This window comes from Bufo bufo, chromosome 1, assembly GCF_905171765.1.
Source record: "Bufo bufo chromosome 1, aBufBuf1.1, whole genome shotgun sequence".
Classification (NCBI taxonomy): domain Eukaryota; kingdom Metazoa; phylum Chordata; class Amphibia; order Anura; family Bufonidae; genus Bufo; species Bufo bufo.
The window spans coordinates 493,984,396-494,010,426 of record NC_053389.1 but is presented as its reverse complement, the minus strand read 5'-3'; the positions used below and the strand labels follow the sequence as shown (position 1 = coordinate 494,010,426).

The following is a 26,031-nucleotide window of genomic DNA, read 5'->3' as shown; positions in this document are numbered from 1 at the left end:
CCTTAGGCCTCATGCAAACGGCTGTTCCGTTTTATGCGGTCCGCAAACCGCAAAAAACGAGCACAGCATTGGAGCACAGCCTGGTATAATGTTTAGATCCGTGCTTTTCAGGAGGAGTCCGAGGCCTTGGTGTAGATGGTAATGTATCTGTATCTCCCAGGAACTGTAGTAAGAGAAGTAAGAATATACTGTATTTGCAGTATATGTTTATTTCTTTTATAGCAGTGTTAGCATAATTGGATGATATTATGTACTTAGATTTATACGACATATGCAACACCACCCACCCACAGCGGCCAATGGCGACACAAATTAGCAGATTTTTGGAGGAATTGCCATCAAATCTGCAGGAAAACAGTATTTCAGCTACTTTGTGGAAACCAGCCCTAAATGGGTTGTAAGCTCATCACAGGTGTCCTGCTAAACAACAAGGGGGGAGATTTATCATGAGGGGGATTATTGAAATCGGCTTTGCTTGAGTCTTATCAAAGTTTATCAAACTTCTGCCACGTTCTGGCGAAAGTTATAGTAAATGCTGTGGGCGGCACAAAGCCATGCCCCTCCTACTAAGTCACGACCCCTTTCAAAAATGGACACCGTATTTTCCATGAGGCCTATCAACCATGCCCATGTTTCCAACCACTTTTCAAAAGTGGTGAAAGCAGCATAAACTCCCCAAATGTACGCATTTGTGTGCAAAAATTGTGTGCTCTAAAATGTGCTACTTTTTTTCCTGCAATAATTTTGGTGCAAATGGAATGATAAGCCCCTTCCTCCCTAAAGTGTTGCGTTCCAGCCGAAGGGGAAATAAATCAGTAGTCAATGCCTGTCTGTGAAACTCACGGAAAGTGAGACGCTCTTTGTAGCTGCCTTCTGGCTTCTATGTGAGGATCCTAGAGGAGGGATTTTGCTCGGGAGTTTGTAGTCTGGTATTTGGACGTTTTTCTAAACTACACAACCCCTTTGAAAGTAACATGTCACCTAGTTTGGGGCCCCTACACTACCAAAATGCCATCATGCAGCTGGGGTTGATGGTCCGAAACCTGCTCATTGCAAACCCATCGATTCCCGCAAAAAAATAGTACATGAAAACCGAACCAGGAAAAGAGTCCAGGACTCTTCTCTAGTGCATCAGGTGCATTTACAGTGGCCGATGAAGCCAATTACAGTACACTTCGCTTCACTGTGCATGCGCCTAATGAGCAGTGAGGTGGCATGATTAGCACAATGTGTGCGCACCTGATGTTGCTAGCGAAGAGTCCTGGACTTTTCCTGGTAAAAGGTTGATTTTAATTTACTATTATTTGTGGGGATGGATAGATTTGCTCTGGGTGGTGTTTTTGTGGTGACACATAAAAGGAAAGTTTTTGGGGAAAATGCAGCTTTTTGCAAGTCTTTTTCCCTCAAAAAGCACTATGATCATGACTATTGAAGTCTATAAGAAGATTTGATCAAAATTAGACCGCTCACCACTCTTTAGTGAAAACGCTTGCACGGGAAGGGATCGAAGATTGGATCAGTTGAGGAAGGCTGGACGAGCCGAAACGCGTCCTGTAATATGGATTATATGATGAAATAAAACATACCTTGAATACAGAAATAAGTACCGTATTTTTCGCCGTATAAGACGCACTTTCCCCCCCCCAAAAGTGGGGGGGAAATAGCAGTGCGTCTTATACGGCGAATGCTGCTGATTTTGCCGAATTTTCAATGATACACCCGCCGCGATGCCGCACGGCGGGTGTATCAGCTGTGAGGGAGGAGGGGCTGGGGGCCGGCATCTGCTTTTATAATGACAGCAGGGCCCGTGCAGTGACTGTATTCTACTACACGGGCCCCGCTCACTGTATAATCGTATCTCTAATAGTAAATTGTTATGTATATAATCGCATAATGAGCGCTGTGTATTACTTACAACTACAAGCGCTCGCCGCTCGGTAGAAGAGAGGAGGGAGGAGGCAGGCCGGGAGGACAGGCGCTGGCAGTGTGAGTCATACGTCACGCGCCTGCGCCGCCTACTTTATGAATGAAGCAGGCGGCGTGGGCGCATGACGTATGACTCTCACTGCCAGCGCCCGTCCTCCCGGCCTGCCTCCTCCCTCCTCTCTGCTACTGCTACCGAGCGGTGAGCGCTTGTAGTTGTAAGTAATACACAGCGCTCATTATGCGATTATATACATAACAATTTACTATTAGAGATACGATTATACAGTGAGCGGGGCCCGTGTAGTGTCACCCATAAGTGTCACCCACAGATCCCCCATAACAGTGCCATCCACAGACCACAATTAGTTCAAAACCCACCAAAAGCACACCTTTTGGTTCAAAATATATATTTTTCTTATTTTCCGCCTCCAAAAACCTAGGTGCGTCTTATAGGCCGGTGCATCTTATACGGCGAAAAATACGGAACGCCTGATTTATCTGATATAAGAAGATTTGAAGCACACCTTAAAGTTTTTTTGCCTTTCGGTCTTTGCTTTGGTTATATGGTGTTTTTCCCACAAGTGTCTCTATAGGACTAGAAAAACAACAGAAAAACATGTTAAAAAATGTAATAAATTGGGGGTGGAAGGGGGGGGGGGGGGGGGGGGACACACACCAAAAAAGTGCAGGCATTTCATGATGTGTTTTACAAGCCCAAAAAAAATATGCAGAAATAAAAGTGTGTGTTAAAGAACCCTATGGAAAAAGTTGTGTGTCCTACAGGGACTATATTACAGGTTGTGAAGCTAGCTATTAGTAATGCATCCTACGGTTTATCTCCCAGCCCTGCATCTGGTATGTAGTCATTTACAGACGAGATAAGGTCTTATCAGCACGATACTTCAGAACAGTAGCTGCCATATATAACCGTCATCTCGTTTTAGAAGCCTCTCTTTATTCTCTAGTGTCAAGCCTATACTGTGAAACAGGAAACTACCAATATACTTCTCGCTGATTTTATTTATTTGCTGATTGTTTTATGTATTAATGACTGAAGGCTACATTCACACGAAATGGGGGTTCAAAAACAGCAAAACAGTCCATTTTTTATGGCCATTTTTTCACAGATGCCTTTCTAAAAAAACGGCCTCCTTGAATTGCATGGGTGCTGTTATGAAAACGGACAAAATAGGACATAACTTTTTTTATTGACTGACATTATTCACGGCCCAATAAAAGTCCCTGCGATTAGAACCATAGACTGCAAAACAGCCACTGACACGTTTGAATGCCCCTAAGGGCTCATGCACACAACCATTGTTGTTTTGCGGTCCGTTTTTCACGGATCCGTTGTTCCGTATCTGAGTTTTTTTTTTTCTGATTTAAGTCCTCTTCCGTTCTGTTATTCCACAATGCATATCCGTATGGTTTCCGTATGCGACACTGTTCCGATCCGCAAAAAAACGGAACTTAATAATCACCAAATACATGAGCAATATGGGCTGGGCATAGCATTTCTACAATATGGATCCGCAAAATACGGATGACATACGGATGTGTTCTGTGTGCGTTCCGAATTTTTTGCAGACACATGACATGAATGGGCCCTTGGACCGTGATTTGCGGACAATATATAGGACATGCACTACTTTTTTGCGGAACGGAAACGGAATGCACACGGAGTACCTTTCGTTGTTTTTGCTGACCCATTGAAGTGAATGGTTCCGCTTACGGTCCGCAAAAAAAAACGGATCGGAAGCGGAAAGAAAATACGTTTGTGTGCATGAGCCCTAAGTCTGGAGGCCTTCCCCCACAAAGCCCCACTCACTTTTAAAAGATGGCAATCGAAGTGAAAAGTTGCAAATATGGCGTGCATCATAACGTTCGACTTTTTTATGCCGTAATAGTGGTGTGATCACTTTGATAAATGCCCCTGAATGTCTTATTTAACTCCTTAAAGGGGTTATCTCACCAAAACTATTTATCTCCTGTCCACAGGTTGGGTGATAAATGTTGGATCACTGATGGTCTCACTGCTGGGACCTCCAGCGACCCTGTGAGGGTTTCTGAGTCCCCTTGCTGAAGGGAGTGGTACTGCTCATGTCGATCAATGAGGCCCATTCACTTTTTTGGAACTGACAGCACTGTCTTCATCAGCCCCATAGAAGTGAATGGAGTGGTGGACTGACTCTTCCACTCCATTTACAGAGAGGAGTCAGAATCCAACGTGGATAGATAGTCCATTCTTCTCATGGGCTGACTCTTTCAAAGACTCAGCCTATTTTGGCTTGCAGGGTTGGAGGCTTTTTTTAGTTTTTTAAATTATAACCGCCTTCCGAGAGCCATACATTTAATATATTTTTGTTGATGTACATATAATGTACGAAAAATATTATTTTAGTGGTAATAAATCTGCATTTTTTTCCCTTCAGTTTGGGGGAGGGGGGATTATTTTTACACTGTTCACCATGAGGTGTAAAGGACCTGTCAACTTTATCCTTAGGGTCAGTACAATTACAGCGATACCTAATTTATGTAGGATTTTTTATGTTTTCTACTTTTGTTTTTGTTTCACCACAAAAGCAGTGGAGTTAAGTAAGGGCCGGTAATTTACAGACAAGCTGTAGTTTTCTATTTCTCACTTTTTGTTCAATTTTTTGAGTGGTAGAACTTAAAAGGGTTGTCTTATCTCAGACAATGGGGGCATATTGCCAGGATTTTCTTGCAACGGTATATGATCTAGTTCAGTGGTGGCGAACCTATGGCACGGGTGCCAGAGGCGGCACTGAGAGCCCTCTCTGTGGGCACCCACACCCTGGAAAAAGTTTATGGTGTACCAATATGTCTTAGACTTTTCCCGCCATTCATCAGAACAGGGCGCAATTTGATCGGCACAGACAGCGCATTGAATGTAGGCAGGCTATTATGATAAAGTACATGGAAGATACACTATATTGGACGGTAGTATTCAGGTTAAATTGCCCCCTTTCTGAAGGAAGTGGGTTGCAGTTTGGGCACTCGGTCCCGAAAAGGTTTGCCATCATTGATCTAGTTTGTTCATCTTTTTCCACCATTCACCGCTTGGGAAAACTAGTTTTCTTAGCTGCTACTACCACTACAATTGTCAGCTAGTCTGTAATTATTCACAATCATTTTCACACTTCATTATTAAGCATGACTTATGTTAAAAGTTTGAAGAAGCTGATAAAGTAATCTGTATAAACTATTTATAGTTCTGGAAATGAGATATTTTGTCAGGTATATTATTCATTGGGTAGAATGCGCGCTTGTTTTATTGCTGTAAGGGGATGCGGCACAGCGGGACCTCAAGTCAAGGCGCATCATGCTGCTCTTGGTGAAAATGAAATGCTAAATGTTTTGTGCCTTCAAAGCTTTAGAGTTCATACAATTTTGTTATATGGGAACAGTGTCTCCCAGCTGGATTGCTTGTAACTCTTTAGAACCACTTACAGCCAGGAAATTTAGTGAATGCCCTTCAGAGCGGGGCAGAGAGGTTTTCTGTTCTGTTGAAAGAGTGGAAGGGAGGGGGGACCATCTATGATGTGCATATGTCCTAATTTGGCTTGTCTCATGATAACTGATCCCTATGGTGTGAATTTAGTTTGACCAAAAGGACATTAAAAATCAATGGGTTTGAATGTTAACGTCAACCATAAAATAGAAGGTATCGGTAGACTTGGAACAAATCACTGTTGAAATAGATGACCGCATAGACAAGATTATTGATGCAACACCCGCTCAGGACAACCAAAGGCAGAAGAAAACTATGTGTGATTTATTGGTGACAGTCTTGGCATGAATATACCAACAGACTTTAAACCATGATCCGGAACTGCCTGCCGGATCTGGCAAAGCGTATGCAAACTGATGGCATTTGTCAGGCGGATCCGTCTGACAAATGCATTGAAATGCCGGATCCGTCTCCCCGGTGTCATCCGGTAAAAATATTTTTTTTATTTTTTTATTTTTTATTTTTATTTTTTTCGTTTTGCCGGAACACTTAATGACGGATCCAGCACGAATACACTTCATTGTAAATTAATGCCGGATCCAGCATTCCGGCAAGTGTTTAGTCTTTTTGGCTGGAGATAAAACCGTAGCATTCTGCGGTATTTTCTCCGTCCTGAAATGGCAAAAAGACTGAACTGAAGACATCCTGATGCATCCTGAACGGATTGCTCTCCATTCAGAATGCATTAGAATAAAACTGATCAGTTCTTTTCCGGTATTGAGCCCCTAGGACGGAACTCAATGGCGGAAAATAATAGCGCTAGTGTGAAAGTACGCTTAGAGGTCATGCACACAAAATGAGCATTACATTTCTGTATGTCAACATGGCCGCTCCGATAGAACATGTCCTATTCTTGTCCTTTTGCAGACAAGAATAGGCATTATTTCTACGGATCCGCAAAAAAACTGATGCAATCCGGATATCATCCGGATTTTTTGCGGATCTGTATTTGCGGACCACAAAATAAATACGGTCTTGTGCATGAGTCCTTAGACCTCATGCACATGACTGTTCTTTTGGTCTGCATCCAAGCCGCATTATTTGCGGCTCAGATGCGGACCCATTCACTTCAGTGGGGAAGCAAAATATGTGGACAGCACTCCGTGTGCTATCTGCATCCATGCTCCGTTCCGTGGCCCCGCAAAAAATGAGAACTTTTCTTATTCTTGTCCGTTTTGCGGACAAGAATAGGCATTTCTATAATGGGCGGCCGTTCCATAAATTGCAGAACGCACACGGCCGACATCCGTGTTTTGAGGATCCGATGGTGTGCACGTAGCCTTATTTTTACCTTTGCCCAGTAAAGTTGCTCGTTATGGTTTGTGTTACTTTTATATGTCTGATTTAACAGTTTATCTTGTGTTTTCTGACAACCCAACTTATTTTCTCTTCCGCGTTCATTGTTGCAATTTTTTTTTCTTTTTAGGTACTTGATTGATAGTCGTTGGTTCAAGCAGTGGAAGAAATATGTGGGCTTTGACAGCTGGGACAAGTACCAGATGGGAGATCAGAATGTGTATCCAGGTCCCATTGATAATTCTGGACTCCTTAAAGGTCATTCCCTTATATTTTTGAATATGTAAGGCAATGCATTTCCACTAAATGGGTTCTGCACTTTTTTATTTTGTGCTCTTATTATTTTTTTTTAAGTGTGCTGGAAAGAAAATCTGCAAACAGAGGCCTTTACAGTAGCATCCTATTGTCATTGACTCCCATTGATGTCAGGGAAACAGGAACGTACACATTTGAATGCCATTTTTTTTTTCTTTTAAAGAATAAAAATGCACAGCAGGCTTGGCTTTTCCAGAAGTATACCCGTTTTTTTTTTTCTCTTTACAAAGGAAGTCAGTAGTAGCATACTATTGCATCATATTTTTTTTCTTTTGCACTATATGTTTTTATTGAATGGAAAAAAAATCCCTCACCTGTGTCCCACGTACTTGGTGGCCTCACACATCTGCTGCATATATTATTACATTGCGTTGAGTGTGAGCATCTTACATAATTGTCATTCGGGCTGAGTGACTAATCCATTTTTATTTATTTGCCCTATTAGAGCCCAACTATATTGTTTTTTTAAAATCATCCTATCAATTATTTTTTTATGGAGTGCTGTGTCTTTAAGTTAATAAAGTTTATTTATATGATCAAAAGTATATTTTTTTCCCATAAGAAGTGATTTCATTTTAAAAAAAAGTGGTAAAAACAAAACCAAAAAAGGCAAATAACAGAATTGTTCCTATCCCCACCAATAAAAAAATAAATGTTAATCCGTAAGTCCCATGGTGCCAATGAAACCACATCTCATCCCGCCAAAAAATAAACCCAAATATGGCTACATAGAAAGAAAAATGAAAACTTTTTAACCCTTGGAATGCGACGACATAAAGAACAATTGTTTTTGCATGAGACGTGCTACTATTGAGGTAAAGTAGTAAAAAACAAAACTATACATATTTGGTATCGCCGTAATCATACTGACCCATACAATAAAAGTAATTGTGCCACACGGTGAACGTTATAAAGAGCTAAAAACATTATCCCACACCAAAAAAATAATAAAAGTGTATTAGTTATATGTACCTCAAAGTACCCCTAAAAGCTACAATTCCACTGAAAAATTATATTATTAAAACAAAACAAAAAATACTAAAAAATAATCCAGAAAAATTGACAATTGTCCTTAAATTGAAAAGAAAAAATATGGATGATTATTATTATTTTTGCAAAATCACACATCCCTAAGTGTAATATACAACAATTTGTCAGATTGATTTTGAAACTGTGTATACATCTGTTAGTGGTATGGTTTCTCATGTTTAAACACTGACAGTCTCGTTCACAGACACTGATACACAGTCTCTCAAGGAGCATCTTATTGATGAGCTTGATTACATTCTGTTGCCTATTGAAGGCTGGAACAAGCTTGTTAGCTGGTACACAGTTATGGAGAATCAGGAACCCATAGCTCGCAAGGTACAGTATTTTACTTATGCTTCTATTTTATTTCATGTTGCAGTTTATAAAATCCATTTACTGTAGGTAGATTCCAAGTAAAGGAACACTCCAGGCAAAACGTATATACTGTGCTGCTGTTAGTGAGGGGCTTAAAGGGGTTATCCCATCTTAGACATCGCTAGGATATGCCCCCATTGTCTGATAGGTGCGGGTCCCACCTCTTGGACCTGCACCTACAAGGAGAACGGAGCGGAGAAAGTTAAGGAGGACGCACTACGCATGCGCAGCAGCCCTCCATTCATTTCTATGGAGCCGCCGAAAATAGCCGTAGAAATGAATGGGAGCCGTGGCCGCGCATGCGTGGTGCGCTCCCATTGACTTCAATGGGAGAGGCGGGGAAACCCGGGGTCCTCCAGCCACAACTCTCCCCGGCTCCGTTCTCCTTGTAGGTGCGGGTCCCAGAGGTGGGACCCGCACCTATCAGACAATGGGGGCATATCCTAGCGATATGCCCCAATTGTCTAAGATGGGATAACCCCTTTAAGGGGTGGGGCAAAGAAACCCAAATATGACACAAAGGGGGTAATTTATGAAACAGATCTACGCCTATATTAGGCATGTTTCTGGCGCAGAGGTTCTAGCGCCACAATCTGTGACTTTTCCCCGCTCACCATTTTACATACCTATTTTAGGTGTAGAAAATGGTGTAAATGTAAGACTGCAAGGAAGCTGGCTTACATTTTGAAGTGGCAGTGGATCCACCAAAGTTATGGAGAGGCCGGCGCCTCTACATAACTCTGGCGACTCGTCGCCAGTTTAGGGGTTTAATAAGACTGGCATCTAAAAGGTCGGTCTTAATACTTGTGCCCCAATGTGTTTGTTTTGCCTGGAGTTATCTATTAATTTTAATCTTGACTAAAGTACTGTTTTTGGCAGGAGCTAATCAAATTTTTCCTTACCTGTATATGTTTTATGCATCTCGCCCTTAAATCATTGGTACCAAGATCAAAACTTATCCCTTCACCACAGGATTGGCTTCTAACTGATGGGGTCCAACTACTAGGACCTACACCAGTCATGAGAATGGGAATCCCAGTTCCCCTGAGTGGATATGTTCTACTGTGTCCTGTTTTTCCATTCACTGTAAATACCAGATTACAGCGCTTGCCAATTTCCAGCAGTGCCACAGGGAGTGATAGGAGTGACAGTGTGCATGCCGGACTGCTGCTCCGTTCATACAGGGACACAAGATCCTAGTTTTCTATGCCACAAAAGATAGGACATGTCCTATACTTCACTGCAACATGCAGACCATGGACACTTTGAAGTCAATGAGTCCGCACCATGATGGGGCATGCTTACGGCCGGTAACTCTGTTATGTGGATTTGCGTTTTGAGGACCACAAAACGCATACAGTCATGTGAATAAGCCTTTAATAAAAGGATCTGCCATTTTCATGTTTCAAGTCTCAATATAGGATTTTGATTTATTTTAAAGGGAACCAGTCACCTCCAAAAACCATCCCAAGCCGACAGCAGTACCCGACAGTAGCCAGCAGCGTGTTTCCGACGATAATTTTCTTCCTGAAGGCCGATGCGGCTGAAGCTCAGAAAACTTTCCTTAATCCTCTGCCGGCGCGCTTCTCTAGTCATGCTTGAAGTCAAGGGGGCAGCGGCCTCCTTACTTCAAGTCAAGGTAACCACTCACCCTTCCCTGCCCCTTCGCTGTGACTGACAGCCGGCAGTTTGGCTGGCCTTGCGGAACTCTCTGCATAAGCGCTGTCAGTCACAGCGAAGAAGCAGGGAAGGGGGCGTGTCTATCTTGACTTGAAGCAAGGAGGCCGCTGCCCCCTTGACTTCAAGCATGTCTAGAGAAGCGCGCCGGCAGAGGATAAAGGAACGTTTTCTGAGGTTTTGCTGCATCTGCATTCAGGAACAAAACAATCGTCAGAAACACACTGCTGGCTACTGTCAGGTACTGCTGTCAGCTTCAGATGGTTTTTGGAGGTGACAGGTTCCCTTTAAACAAAGTAGCAAACTCGTTGGCTTCTTAGCTTGTATTGATCTTCTTCCATGCTAACAGATGAGCCTCCCCATTCTCTCACTGGAATGGATGGTGCAGAATGGTGCTGGGTCCAGTATACTGGGGTAGTGTGCAATGCAGTTAATAACAATAGATTGTGAAAGTGCAGTTCTGAGTACCTTCTTGCCCCCACCCCCCATTTGTTTAATAAATTTACATATCGGGTTACTGATATATTTTTGATCAGATGAGGATCACTGGATCCATAGCATCTACTGTGTGGAAATGAAGTCACTTTCCTTAGTCATTCCTATAAGAGCTGCAATGAAATCAGTAGAGAAACTGACTTCTTGGGGGAAATTGATCAAAACTGGTGCAACGGAAAACTGACTTAGTTGCCTACAGCAACCAATCAGATTCCACTTTTCATTTTTCAGAGCCCCTTTGGAAAATGAGAGCTGGAATCTGATTGGTTGCTATGGGCAACCAGTTTTGATAAATCCCCTTCCTTATCTCCACACAAGACACTGTGGGATCCAGCAAGTGTCCTCATATAATCTAACTGCCAGAAGTAAACAAGGCTGAAAATACCACAATAAATCAATCTAGAAGTTTGTGAAATAAAGCATTATGTATACCAGCTCACTTACATACCTGTGGGACATAAAACCCTCTTTCTGGGGGTGCCTATTGACCTATAGTTGACCTGCTCTGCCGCCGATGTACGTAAGAGAAGAGATGCGGAAGCACGCAGAAGGGCTTCCATGGACTTGCGCATCCATGCAGCCGCGTCGCAAATAGGGCTGAAACGATTACTCGATTGAATTGAGTAATTTGACACAAAAAATCCTCTGCTAATTTCTTGCATCGAGGATTTGTTTGTGTCATGTGACCACAGAGCGGGAGTGAAGCGCTTGCTGTTTCTCACTGCTCCGTGGCCATCCGCCGGCCCGTACCGCGCTGCGCTGGATCCTGACACATCGTCAGGTCATAGTGCGAGCTTCTGTGCACTATGACCCGACGCTGTCTGACGTCAGCGCGCGGAGAAGATGGAGGAGCTGTGGAGCCGCGCCCCTACAAGAAAGGTAAGTATTTTATTTCACTGGCGCTGGGGACATGGCACTGAAGGGGGGCAGCCTGGTGGCACTGAAGGGGGGCAGCCTGGTGGCACTGAAGGGGGGCAGCCTGGTGGCACTGAAGGGGGGCAGCCTGGTGGCACTGAAGGGGGACAGATGGCAATGGATGGCATGGAGGGGCAGATGGCACTGGGGGAATGGGGGACATGGTGGATGGCATGGAGGCACTGGGGGAGGGGGACATGGCAATGGATGGCATGGAGGCACTCGGGGAGGAGGAAATGGCAATGTATGGCGTGGAGAGGCAGATGGCACTGGGGGAGTGGGGGACATGGCATGGAGGGGCTGATCTGATGGTAGTGGGGTACTTAACATGGCAATGAATGGCATGGAGGCACTTGGGGTGTGGGGGACATGGCAGTGGAAGGCATGGAGGGGCTGATGGCATTGGTGGATAGTGGAGCTGATGGCACTGGGGGAACTGATGCACTTGGGCTGATCTCACAGGGGGGGGGACAAGGGGTGTTGGGGATTGATGGCAGGGGGTCTGATGAGTTTTTATAAAGGAAAACAGTCTATTAATTATTTTTTTCTTATTAGAGTACTCGATTAATCGTAAAAATAATCGATAGATTACTCGATTTCTAAAATAATCGTTTACTGCAGCTCTAGTCGCAAAGATATGTTCTATACTTTGCCGCACTGACCCATTGAAGTCACATAGCTAGCATTTGCGTTTTGTGGATCTGCTGTTTGTGGTGCGCAAAATACTTACAGGCGTGTGAATGCACCCTTACTAATAGCTGTCTCTCTGCTTGTTTCTAACTCTGCAATCCATTCCTCCTCTTCTCTTCATAGACTTCTATGGCAGCTGATCCTTTAGGCCTCTTTCACACGGGCGTTGTGGGAAAATGTGCTGGTGCGTTCCGGGAACAAGCACGATTTTTCCGCGCGAGTGCAAAACATTGTAATGCGTTTTGCACTCGCGTGAGAAAAATCGTGCATGTTTGGTACCCAAACCCGAACTTCTTCACAGAAGTTCGGGCTTGGGATCGGTGGTGGTGATGGTTATAAGGGAAAATAATAGCATTCTGAATACAGAATGCATAGTAAAATAGCGCTAGAGGGGTTAAAAAAAAATAAAATAAAATTAACTCACCTTAGTCCACTTGATCGCGCTGCCGGCATCTCCTTCTGTCTCCTTCTTTGCTGATTGTAGGAACAGGACCTGTGGTGACGTCACTCCGGTCGTCACATGGTCCATCACATGATCCATCACCATGGTAAAAGATCATGTGATGGATCATGTGATGACCGGAGTGACGTCACCACAGGTCCTGTTCCTACAATCAGCAAAGAAGGAGACAGAAGGAGATGCCGGCAGCGCGATCAAGTGGACTAAGGTGAGTTAAATTATTTTTTATTTTTTTTAACCCCTCCAGCGCTATTTTACTATGCATTCTGTATTCAGAATGCTATTATTTTCCCTTATAACCATGTTATAAGGGGAAATAATAATGATCGGGTCTCTATCCCGATGGTCTCCTAGCAACCGTGGTTGAAAATCGCACCGCATCCGCACTTCCTTGCGGATGCTTGCGATTTTCACGCAACCCCATTCACTTCCATGGGGCCTGCTTTGCGTGAAAAACGCAGAATATAGAGCATGCTGCAATTTTCACGCAACGCACATGTGAACAGCCCCATAGAAAATCACCGCTCATGTGAACAGCCCCATAGAAATGAATGGGTCGGTATTCAGTGCGGGTGCAATGCGTTCAACTCACGCATCGCATCCGCGCGGAATACTCGCCCGTGTGAAAGGGGCCTTAGAGTTGCACCGGGTATCGATACTTTTTAGACCCGGATCAATACGATTCCGGGTCTTACTATTTACCGATACTAGGCTGTGCTGCTGCGCAGCGTAGTATCACTTAGAGATCATGGCACGCGCTGCTCTCGGCACGCGCCATGTTCTATTAACCAGCACAGTGGAGAAGCAGGGAGTCCCTCCCTCCCTTTCCACTGTGACGTGGCTGCTGCTGCCACCAATGGGGAGATAGCAGGGAGGAGGAGGGAAGGGACTGTGGCCAATGCATGTAAAATGCAATTCAAGTATATGCAGCGGGTGCCGTCGGCGGCACCTGAGGGGTTAATTGCCACGCTTCAGTGGATCGCATGACGTGTTATTGAGGCTGGGTGCCGCAGGCATCTGCTGCCTATACTTTAATTAATGTGTTTTGCATTCATTGGTGGCGCAGTGCAGCACCCGCCTCTCTGCCCCCAGTGTTAGTATTATTGGTGACGCACCCCTTCCTCCCCTCCCCATTGTTATATTCATTGGTGGCAGTGGCCACAGGGTCCCCTCCCCTCCTCTTCATTGGTGGCAGTTCCGATCGGAGCCCCAGCAGTATAATGGCGGGTCTCCGATCAGTTACCATGGCAGCCAGGACGCTACTGAAGCCCTGGCTGCCATGGTAAGCTCCCTGCTGTTGTGGGTACTCTGCACAGGGCAGCAGGGAGAGTGTGAAGTCCTATTCACCCTAATAGAGCTCTATCAGGGTGAATAGGACAAGGGATTAAAAGATCCCAGGTTCTAGCCCCTAAGGGGGGAAATAGTTATTAAATGAGGCTACTTTCACACTAGCATTTCGGCTTTCCGTTTGTGAGATCCGTTCAGGGCTCTCAAAAGCGGTCCAAAACAGATCAGTTTTGCCCTAATGCATTCTGAATGGAAAAGGATCCGCTCAGAATGCATCAGTTTGCCTGCGTTTAGTCACCATTCCGCTCTGGAGGCGGACACCAGAACGCTGCCTGCAGAGTTTTGCTGTCCGCCTGACGAAGCGGAGCCAAACGGATCCGTCCCGGCACACAATGTAAGTCAATGGGGACAGATCCGTTTTCTCTGACACAATGGAAAACGGATCTGTCCCCCATTGACTATAGAAGACATAATACAACCGGATCCGTTCATGACGGATGCATGCGGTTGTATGATTGTAACGGAAGCCTTTTTGCAGATCCATGACGGATCCGCAAAAAACGCTAGTGTGAAAGTAGCCTTAAATGTAAAAAAAAAAAAAAAGACCAACATACTAAAAGTTGAAATCGCCCCCTTTCCCAATTTTACATATAACATTTACAAACAGTAAAAAAGACATATTACATATCGCCATGCCCGAAAAAAAATAGGATAGGACTGTTCTATTATGGGCCTGATGTTCCATAACATTTTTTAAAATGTAAAAAAGATTTTCGCATGGTATCGAGTATCGCAATACTTTTTTACAGTATCGAAATTGAATCCAAATGTTGTTATCGTGACAACCCTAATAGTAGGTGGATGTGCAATCTATAACTTTTAATTTCAAAAGTCAAAACCCACACACACTTATATATACAGTGGATATAAAAAGTCTACACACCCCTGTTAAAATGTCAGGTTTCTGTGATGTAAAAAAATTTGACAAAGATAAATCATTTCAGAAATTTTTCCACCTTTAGGGTCCATTCACACGTCAGCAATTTCGTTCCGCATTTTGCACGATGTGCTGCCCGGATCCGGAATTCCGATCCCGAAAAATATAGAACATGTCCTATTCTTGTCCGCAATTGCCCATAACAGTGCCATCCACAGATGCCCCCATAACAGCGCCATCCACAGATGCCCCCATAACAGTGCCATCCACAGACCACCATTAGTTCAAAACCCACCAAAAGCACACCTTTTGGTTCAAAATATTTTTTTTCTTATTTTCCTCCTCAAAAACCTAGGTGCGTCTTATGGGCAGGTGCGTCTTATAGGGCGAAAAATACGATAATTAATTATAACTTTTTGTGAATTGGAACATTTAAACTTTTTTTTAATTTTTTTTTATTCCAATTTAAATCTAGTATGAGTCGGAGTCGGTTCATTTTTTGCCGACTCCACAGCCCTGTTTGGAACGGTTTATAATTCCCTCTAGCTTAACTAAGGCCCCAGTTCCAGCTGAAGAAAAACAGCCCCAAACATGATGCTGCCACCACCATGCTTCACTGTGGGTATGGTGTTCTTTTGGTGATGTGCAGTGTTGTTTTTGCGCCAAACATATCTTTTGGAATTATGGCCAAAAAGTTCAACCTTGGTTTCATCAGACCATAACACCTTTTCCCACATGCTTTTGGGAGACTTCAGAAGTGTTTTTGCAAAATGTAGCCTGGCTTGGTGTTTTTTTTCCGTAAGAACAGGCTTTCGTCTTGCCACTCTACCCCATAGCCCAGACATATGAAGAATACGGGAGATTGTTGTCACATGTACCACACAGCCAGTACTTGCCAGATATTCCTGCAGCTCCTTTAGGCCCCTTTCACACGAGCGTGACGGATTAGGTCCGGATGTGTTCAGGGTGCGTTCAGTAAAAATCGCACTATTTTGCAAGCAGGTTCAGTCAGTTTTGTCTGCCATTGCGTTCAGTTTTTTCCGCGCGGGTGCAATGCGTTTTTCACGCGCGTGATAAAAAACTGAAGGTTTACAAACAACGCCTCTTAGCAACCATCAGTGAAAAACGCATCGCACCCGCACTTGCTTGCGGATGCAATGCGTTTTTCACGCAGCCCCATTCACTTCTATCGGGCCAGGGCTTTGTGAAAAATGCAGAATATAGAACATGCTGCGATTTTCACGCAACGCAGAACTGATGCGTGAAAAACAACGCTCATGGACACTGACCCATTGAAATTAATGGGTCAGGATTCAGTGCGAGTGCTATACGTTCACGTCACGCATTGCACCCGCGCGGAAAACTCGATCGTGTGAAAGGGGCCTTAATGTTGCTGTAGGCCTCTTGGTAGCCTCCCAGACCAGTTTTCTTCTCGTCTTTTCATCAATTTTGGAGGGACGTCCAGTTTTGATAATGTCACTGTTGAGCCATATTTTCTCCACTTGATGATGACTGTCTTCACTGTGTTCCATGGTATATCTAATGCCCTGGAAATTCTTTTGTACCCTTCTGCTGACTGATACCTTTTAACAATGAGATCCTTCTGATGCTTTGGAAGCTCTCTGTGGACCATGGCTTTTGCTGTGGGATGCAACTAAGAAAATTTCAAAAAAGACCAACTAGAGCAGCAGAACTTTATTTGGGGTTAATCAGAGGCACTTTAAATGATGGCAGGTGTATGCTGACTCCTATGTAACATGATTTTGAATGTGATTGCTTAATTCTGAACACAGCTACATCCCCGGTTATAAGAGGGTGTGCACACTTATGCAACCACATTATTTTAGTTGTTTTTTTTGTTTTCTTTTCTCCACCTAAAAGATTTCAGTTTGTTTTTCAATTGAGTTGTACAGTTTATAGGTCACATTAAAGGTGGAAAAAGTTCTGAAATGATTTATCTTTGTCTAATTTTTTTTTACAGCACAGAAACCTGACATTTTAACAGGGGTGTGTAGACTTTTTATATCCACTGTATGTATAAATATATATACATATACACATACACACAATAAATCCATTTGACTGTTTACCCACCATAGAATATACACAGGATTGTTTAAGTATCCGTTTTATATCCTGGACCTAAAATCCATTTTATGTCCTAGAGGTAAATATTAATCAGTGTTGTTCATTTCGTATCATTATACCAGGCTGAATCCGTTGCCAATAAAGCACTCAACATATAGCTGCACTCGGCGATTACCTGGTCTTTTTAGCTGTATCATTCCTGTACGTCAGACAGTCTTTCTGAATGCTTACCTTTTACAGTGTGCTGCTAAAATATTCAAGATGTTTGAAATTGCTAAAAAGATCAGTCTAAGGCTACTTTCACACTGGCGTTTCTGGGTCCGCTTGTGAGATCCGTTTCAAGGCTCTCACAAGCGGCCCAAAACTGATCAGTTTAGCCCCAATTCATTCTGGATGGATAAGGATCTGTTCAGAATGCATCAGTTTGGCTCCGATCCGCCTCCATTCCGTTCTGGTGTCCGCCTGGCGATGCGGAGCCAAACGGATCCGTCCTGACTTACAATGTAAGTCAATGGGGACTGATCCGTTTACACTCACACAATATGGTGCTATTGAAAATGGATCCGTCCCCTATTGACTTTCAATGTAAGTCGGGACGGATCCGTTTGACTTTAGACTTAGATTTTTTTTTTTTACAGAGTAATGCAGACGGATCCGTTCTGAACGGATGCCAGCATTTGCATTATAGGTGCGGATCTGTCTGTGCAGATACCAGACAGACCCGCACCTAAACGCAGGTGTGAAAGTAGCCTAAGGCACGTTGTGCATGAATCTTTTATTATTATAAGTGATGATCAGCGCTGCGTTGGCTACTTGCTTAAAGGGGTTATCTCATTTTTATATTAAAGAGATTTGCAGTTTTTCTGTCATAAATAATACCTTTGTCATCAGGTTTTGCTCCCTTCGTTCTCTTTATTGCTGCTACTATTCTCTCTGCTGGGAACAGGCTGTAAGCATCTGTCTCCTTCCCCTACTGGCAGCTGACAATGTAGTCTGTGCTTGCTTTACCCAAAGACAGGTATTGTGTTATCCAGAGCAGGCTCTGGGGAAAGTGAGTAAGCTTGTGTCCACCAGCATACCTATCCGTATAATTACAGTATTTTTTGGACTATAAGAATCGCTTTTTAGCAGGAACAAAATCTTGCTTAAAAATATTTGTCTTCTAGTCTGCAGTTAGGGTGTTCCAGCAGTGCCAGACCAAACTGACTATTTCCTTAATGATCTTGCAGAGCGCTTATACAGTACTTTCTTGAAACAATGAGAGAGCTGTGCTCTTTCTCCCTGCCCAACACCAATCTGTGTGATCAGTGCAGACAGGAGAGGAGGGTGAATGACCATTCACCTCATGGAGAGGACTGTGAGAAACACCTTCCTTTCCATGCTGAAGGTCCTCATGCAACAGGAAAATAAATGAAAGCTCTGGCTTAGGCTACTTTCACACTTGCGGCAGGACGGATCCGACAGGCTGTTCACCATGTCAGATCCGTCCTTCCGCTATTTCGCTGGACCGCCGCTCCGTCCCCATTGACTATAATGGGGACGGGGGCGGAGCTCCGGCGCAGCACGGCAAAAGGCCACCGGACTAAAAGTCCTGCATGTCCGACTTTTTAGTCCGACGGCTCTCACCGTGCTGCGCCGGAGCTTCGCCCCCGTCCCCATTATAGTCAATGGGGACGGAGTGGCGGTCCGGCGGCATGGCAAAATAGCGGAAGGACGGATCCGACATGGTGAACAGCCTGTCGGATCCGTCCTGCCGCAAGTGTGAAAGTACCCTTAGAGTAGCTGAACGACCTTTGATTATGTCACCAGTGGGTGGAGTCAGACCAGTAAGAAAGCTCTTAGTATAGCTGAAAGAACCTTTGATGATGGCTCCAGTGTGAGTAGTAAGACCGATAAGACAAAGAGGACTACACAGTGGGCAGTGGTCTTTGGCACCCGGGGCGGGTCCTTTCTCTGCCTCCCTCCCCCCCCCCCCTATACTCACAGTAGTATTGCCCTCATTGTACAACCTTCACAGTAGTTTTGTACAGATGTGTGCCCCCTCACAGTAGTGATGCCCACATTGTGCCCCCTCACAGTAGTTATGCCCTCTCTGTGCTTCTTTCACAGTAGTAATGCCCTCTCTGAGCCCCTTTCACAGTTGTAATGCCCTTTTTGTGCCCCCTTCACAGTAATAATCCCCATTGTGCCCCTTCATAGTAATAATCCCCATTGTGCCCCTTCATAGTAATAATCCCCATTGTGCCCCTTCATTGTAATAATCCCCATTGTGCCCCTTCATTGTAATAATCCCCATTGTGCCCCCTGTATAGTAATAATGCCCACATTGCCCCTTCATAGTAATAATGCCCATTGTGTCCCCTTCACAGTAATAATGCCCATTGTGTCCCCTTCACAGTAATAATGCCCACTATGCCCCCTCCACAGTAATAATGCCCTCTGTGCCCCCTTCATTGTAGTAATGCCCTCTGGCTCTGTGCCCCCTCCATAGTAGAAATGCCTATTGTGCCCCCTTCACATTAGTAATGCTCTCTGTGCCCCCTCCATAGTAATAAAGCCCTCTGTGCCCCCTCCATAGTAATAAAGCCCTCTGTGCCCCCTCCATAGTAATAAAGCCCTCTGTGCCCCCTCCATAGTAATAAAGCCCTCTGTGCCCCCTCCATAGTAATAAAAAAAATAATAACCCAGTAACTACTGAAGCTCACATACCTCTCTTCCCTGCAGGCACATACGCTCTGCAGCACAGTGTGGGTGGAGCTTATTCAAATTTATGGCTGCAGGCTCCGCCCACACAGGCCAGCAGCGCGTTCTGTGTCTGCAGGCTGAATGGTGGAGCGGGCAGAAGTCTTCCTTCTTCACCATTCTGTGTACCGCTGACCTGAAAGAGGGGAGGAGCGCTGGGAGCAGAGCGGTGAGTGACAGGACCGCAGCTCCCAGCACTCCAGCAATGAGCGCTTCCATCTGTATTGATGGAAGCGCTCATTGCTTCTGGCCCCCCCCTGAGAGCCGGCACCTGGGGCAGACCGACCCCCCTCTAAGTACGCCACTGACAGTGGGTACTGTATTGTACTGTACACTGTAATTTGTGATGTTTATAGTGATGTTGATACTCCTGTCATGTGACCACATGCCATTGCTGTTTGTGTCAATGGTCAAAAGATTAATTATAGGAAATTGTAGAATCCGCACACCTTGGTATGGTGGTGGGTGCTCGCAGAGGACTTCAGTCGCAGAATATAAAGAGATAATCCACGGCACACCAATGACTTTTTACTTTGCAAATTTATTATAGGTACAAAATGGTATTTCACAAGATTTGTCAATATATGACTAGTCGCACCATGATTGTAATATAAGCAAAAATCACATATATTTGTAGGCCTTGATATGTCCCAACGTTTCGGTCCTGTCAAAGACGTTTCTCAAGGGATCGTGGCCGGTTGGTAAAACTGCGCCTACACCATGCAGTTTTACCAACCGGCCACGATCCCTTGAGAAAGGTCTTTGACAGGACCGAAACGTTGGGACATATCAAGGCCTACAAATATATGTGATTTTTGCTTATATTACAATCATGGCGCGACTAGTCATATATTGACAAATCTTGTGAAATACCATTTTGTACCTATAATAAATTTGCAAAGTAAAAAGACATTGGTGTGCCGTGGATTATCTCTATAAATGGTCAAAAGATGACACTAGGATTTACAGGAAATGACTGTAAACTATTAACCCCCTCTACAGTAAACTTTTAAATTTAGTTGCACTATAGTTGCACTTTTCCTGCCTGCAGTCTCTAAAACAATTATCAGAAACCCCCAAACATACCTTAAATTATGTCTAGAGTCAAAATTGGATAAGAAAACAAAATAGAATGAAGAACAGGATTATTAGGTCAGCAGTTGGGTTAATGTAGGAAGAAGGGGTAGAGGGAAAAGTGCCAGGGAGGCTAGTCCTTAGCTGGAACGCCCCAGTAAATATGTAGCCAGCAACACTGCAGCAGGGCGTTTCTCCTAACAACCAGGAGGATGACCGCTGCAGGAAAAGGAGTGCAGCAAAGGTTAGACAGATGCTGGTGGTAGGGGACTCTCTTATTAGTAGGACAGACAGGGTCATCTCTCGCCGAGACCTTGAATGCCGAACAGTGTGTTGTCTTCCGGGTGCTTGGGCTCGGGTAGGGCTGGGGAAGACCCGGCGGTCATGGTACACATTGGCACCAATGACAATGTCAGGGGGAGATGGAAGGTCACCAAAAATATAACAACACACATATACTATAAATTTATTCTTTATTGTTTATAAAATATATATAAATACATAATTGTGGACAGATTACATTTAATGGCAGTGACTACAGGACAATACTGAGACGAACAGTACAATGTTTGAAAGATCTGTGCACAATATCTATAACACTGTTGTACAGTCACTCATAACAGGTAAGTCCAGATTACAGTTAATGAACTGTGCTAGTCAGAATCAAATAATTATGATGCTATTATAATAACAGAGCTGAAGTTATAATCCATTACTTGGCGTTTCCTAGGCATACTCCCATACATATTACAACATGACAGCTCGGTAAATGGTGACACTTCATGACCCATATGCTCTAAGGCAAAAAGTAACTTCGCAATATACAATCACAAATGTCAGATAAGTGTGATCAACATTCAATATATGTGTGGGCTGTTTAGAGCACAGAACATAAAACCCCCTATTGTCATCTACTGCTGTGAAGGTTACCTGCTGTTAAGAGTCTCCCAAAGGGGATACTTCTATATCCATAACCTTATCTCAACATCTATGAATACTTAAATGACATATAGAGGCACATGAGCCATGGTCCAAAAAGAGTATAGCACTTACAGAGCACTGAATACCAGGAGTGAGGGGAGGGCTCCAACCCCAGATGGAAGGTCCTTAAAAATTATTTTAGGGAACTAGGAGAGAAATTCAAGTCCAGGATCTCTAGGGTAGTGTTTTCAGAAATTCTACCAGTGCCATGAGCGTCACCAGAGAGACAACGGGAGCTTAGGGAGTTAAAAAGGGGCTCAGAAGCTGGTGCAGGAAGGAAGGGTTTGGGTTCATGGAGAACTGGGCCGACTTCTGTCAGTTTCAGGCTCTACAGTAGGGATGAGCTGTACCTTAATGGGGAGGGTGCAACTGCCCTGGGGGAAAAAAATGGTTTGACGGCTGGAGGAGCTTTTAAACTAGGATCTGGGGGAAGGGTGGGGGGTCATACTAATAAGGGCTTGTTCACACGACCGTGTGAAGCCTGTGCCTGTGGTGTGGACCGCAAATTGCGGTCTGCAATGTACGGGCACCGTCCGTGGGGCAGCCGCATGGGGATCGCAGACCCATTCACTTGAATGGGTCCGCGATCCGTCCGTTCCGCAAACAGATAGAGCAAGGCACGGAACGGAACCCCAGAAAGCACTTCCGTAGTGTTCCGTTCTGTGCTTCCGTTCCGCATCTCCGGATTTGAGGTCCCATTGAAGTGAATGGTTCCGCATCCGTGATGCGAAATGCTTACGAAACGGTGCCCATGTATTGCGGATCTGCAAATGCGGTCAGCATTACGGCAATGGGCAGCACACGTTCGTGTGAATGAGCCCTAAGGGAGTAGATAGTGTAGATAGAGAGTGGGATATAGGAGGGGATTTAGTGGGGGCTGGGGTTGGTGAGGAAAGTAGGGAGAAGACTGGGCAGAACTATACACCGATGACAAATAGGACTGCTGTTAACAAGAACCTGTTACATACAAACATCAACCAAGGTAACCCAGAAATCCCAGATATCCACTTTACAGGTAATAGTAATTTAAAATGTATTTTCACAAATGCCAGAAGTCTAGAGAAATTGGGGAGCTGGAGGCTATGGTACTAGAAGAACACATAGATGTAGTTGGTGTGGCTGAGACATGGTTGGATTCTTCGCATGACTGGGCTGTAAATATTAAAGGGGTTGTCCGAGTTATGAAAAAAGATAATATAGCACTGAAAATCTTATGGGCAGCAATATATAACTGAGCTAAGCAAGTTTTATGCAAAAAGAAAAATCTATATTTCCTCATTTCCCTGGTTCTTTTCTGGCCCTTTGTTTACCTGTAATAGCAACAATCTCTGCCCCTCCACCTGGACTGCAAAGGGAGTGGATACAAGAGCTGCCCTGAGTGACATGTCTGCCTGCTGGGAGACTCAGCAGCATGTTGTATGTGTAGGACTACAAGTCCCAGCTGTATAATGACACTGCTAAGGGAGGGGATACAAGAGCTGCCCTAAGTGACATGTCTGCCTGCTGGGAGACTCTGCAGCATGGTGTATGTGTAGAACTACAAGTCCCAGCTGTATAATGACACTGCTAAGGGAGTGAATACAAGTGCTGCCCTGAGTGACATGTCTGCCTGCTGGGGGACTCTGCAGCATGTTGTATGTGTAGGACTACAAGTCCCAGCTGTATAATGACACTGCTAAGGGAGTGAATACAAGAGCTGCCCTGAGTGACATCTGCCTGCTGGGAGACTCTGCAGCATGTTGTATGTGTAGGACTACAAGTCCCAGCTGTATAATGACACTGCTAAGGGAGTGAATACAAGAGCTGCCCTGAGTGACATGTCTGCCTGCTGGGAGACTCAGCAGCATGTTGTATGTGTAGAACTACAAGTCCCAGCTGTATGATGACACTGCTAAGGTAGTGAATACAAGTGCTGCCCTGAGTGACATGTCTGCCTGCTGGGAGACTCAGCAGCATGTTGTATGTGTAGGACTACAAGTCCCAGCTGTATAATGACACTGCTAAGGGAGGGAATACAAGAGCTGCCCTGAGTGACATCTGCCTGCTGGGAGACTCTGCAGCATGTTGTATGTGTAGGACTACAAGTCCCAGCTGTATAATGACACTGCTAAGGGAGTGGATACAAGAGCTGCCCTGAGTGACATGTCTGCCTGCTGGGAGACTCTGCAGCATGTTGTATGTGTAGGACTACAAGTCCCAGCTGTACAATGACACTGCTAAGGGAGTGAATACAAGAGATGCCCTGAGTGACATGTCTGCCTGCTGGGGGACTCTGCAGCATGTTGTATGTGTAGGACTACAAGTCCCAGCTGTATAATGACACTGTTAAGGGAGTGAATACAAGAGCTGCCCTGAGTGACATCTGCCTGCTGGGAGACTCTGCAGCATGTTGTATGTGTAGGACTAGAAGTCCCAGCTGTATAATGACACTGCTAAGGGAGTGGATACAAGTACTGTCCTGAGTGACATGTCTGCCTGCTAGGAGACTCAGCAGCATGTTGTATGTGTAGAACTACAAGTCCCAGCTGTACAATGACACTGCTAAGGGAGTGGATACAAGAGCTGCCCTGAGTGCTGGGAGAATCAACAGCAACTTGTAAGTGTAGAACTAAAAGTCCCACTTATATAATGACACTGCTAATACACACAGGATCTTCCCCCTACCTTCTTGTGCAATGCTCTCTCTAGTCTGTCAGATCCGTAAAGGGGGGCGTGGCCAGCATAGTGACTTCTCTTTTACAAACCTTTATCAGATCAGGGAGAGAAGCTGACATCACAGGTCATGTGACCCTCAGTGAAATCTGAGAAACCAGCCACTGGAGATAAAGTGAGTGAATTGGAAAACTGTTACATTTGCTTAGTTAGGAACATAGAAAGAACAAAAAAATAACTCGGACAACCCCTTTAAGGGTTTTAGGAAAGATAGGGTCAATATGAAAGAGGCAATTGGGGGTGAGGATGTGGAAACCTTATGGGTGGAAGTTCAAAGGGATATAAACACTGAAAAAATAATATTTGGTGTAATCTATAGACCCCCTAACATCACAGAGGAGGTAGAAACGCAACTGTATAACCAAATAGAGCGGGCTGCACAGGCTGGAACAGTGGTCATAATGGGAGATTTTAACTTCCCCGATATTGACTGGGGTCATGGTTCTGCCTCAACCGCAAAGGGGAGAAAATTTCTCAACTTGCTGCAGGACCACCTTATGGGCCAGTTTGTAGAAGATGACACAAGGCGCAATGCTCTGTTGGATTTGGCAATTTCTAATGATGCAGAGCTTGTTGGTAATGTTACTGTTCGAGAAACACTAGGTAATAGTGACCACAATATAATTATATTCCCCTAAACCAGGGATGGGCAAACTGCGGCTCTCCAGCTGTTGTAAAACTACAAATCCCATCATGCCCTGCTGTAGGCTGATAGCTGTAGGCAGACTGGGCATACTGGGAGTTGTAGTTTTACAACAGCTGGAGAGCCGCAGTTTGCCCATCCCTGCCCTAAACTATAAGAAGCAAACTCTGTCAGGCTAATTTCCCTGTGTTGAGGGCAGAATTTCAGGGCATAGCCTGGGAGCAGCTACTGTCACATAATAAGGGTCCATTCACACGTCCGTTTTTTCTTTCCTGATCTGTTCCGTTTTTTGCGGAACAGATCAGGACCAGATCTGGACCCATTCATTTTCAATGGGTCCTGGAAAAAATCGGACAGCACAATGTGTGCTGTCCGTTTCCGTTGTTCCGTTCCGCATGTCCGTTTAAATATAAAACATGTCCTATTCTTTTCCTGAAAAATCGGATCCTGGTACAATACAAAGTCAATGGATCCGCAAAAAAACGGATGATATACGGATGTCATTCCGTATGTCATCCGTTTTATACGGAATCCGTTCCTGGAAATTACATTTTAATTTTTTTTATTTTTTTTTTATTTTATTTTTTTTAAAGAAATCCTAACAACTTTATTTGCTTATTGAAATTTATACATGTTTCCGTTTTTGCGGATGACATACGGAAACATTTTCAGGAACAACGGATCCGCAAAAAACGGACAGAAAATCGGATTAGAGAAAAATACTGACGTGTGAATGTAGCCTAATACTGAGGATAAATGGGAGAGCTTTAAATCCACATTGAGTAATTGAACTAAAAAAATGTATTTCTTTAGGTAACAAGTATAAACGGCTAAAATTAAACCTCCCATAGCTAGGG

The 26,031-nt window shown here is 44.3% G+C and overlaps 1 protein-coding gene across 2 annotated transcripts in view; it reads left to right on the top strand.

Annotated features, from left to right (window-relative positions):
* The window catches only part of USP15 (ubiquitin specific peptidase 15), a 136,145-nt gene that overhangs the window by 6,667 nt on the left and 103,447 nt on the right, over nucleotides 1–26,031 (top strand). The window contains exons 2-3 of one of the 2 annotated variants that reach the window (XM_040410461.1): nucleotides 6,885–7,012; nucleotides 8,304–8,434. In XM_040410461.1, the coding sequence (XP_040266395.1) occupies nucleotides 6,885–7,012; nucleotides 8,304–8,434 (259 nt within the window). Of the gene's footprint in view, nucleotides 1–6,884; nucleotides 7,013–8,291; nucleotides 8,435–26,031 lie in introns of both variants that reach the window. The other variant, XM_040410452.1, reaches the window with a different exon arrangement.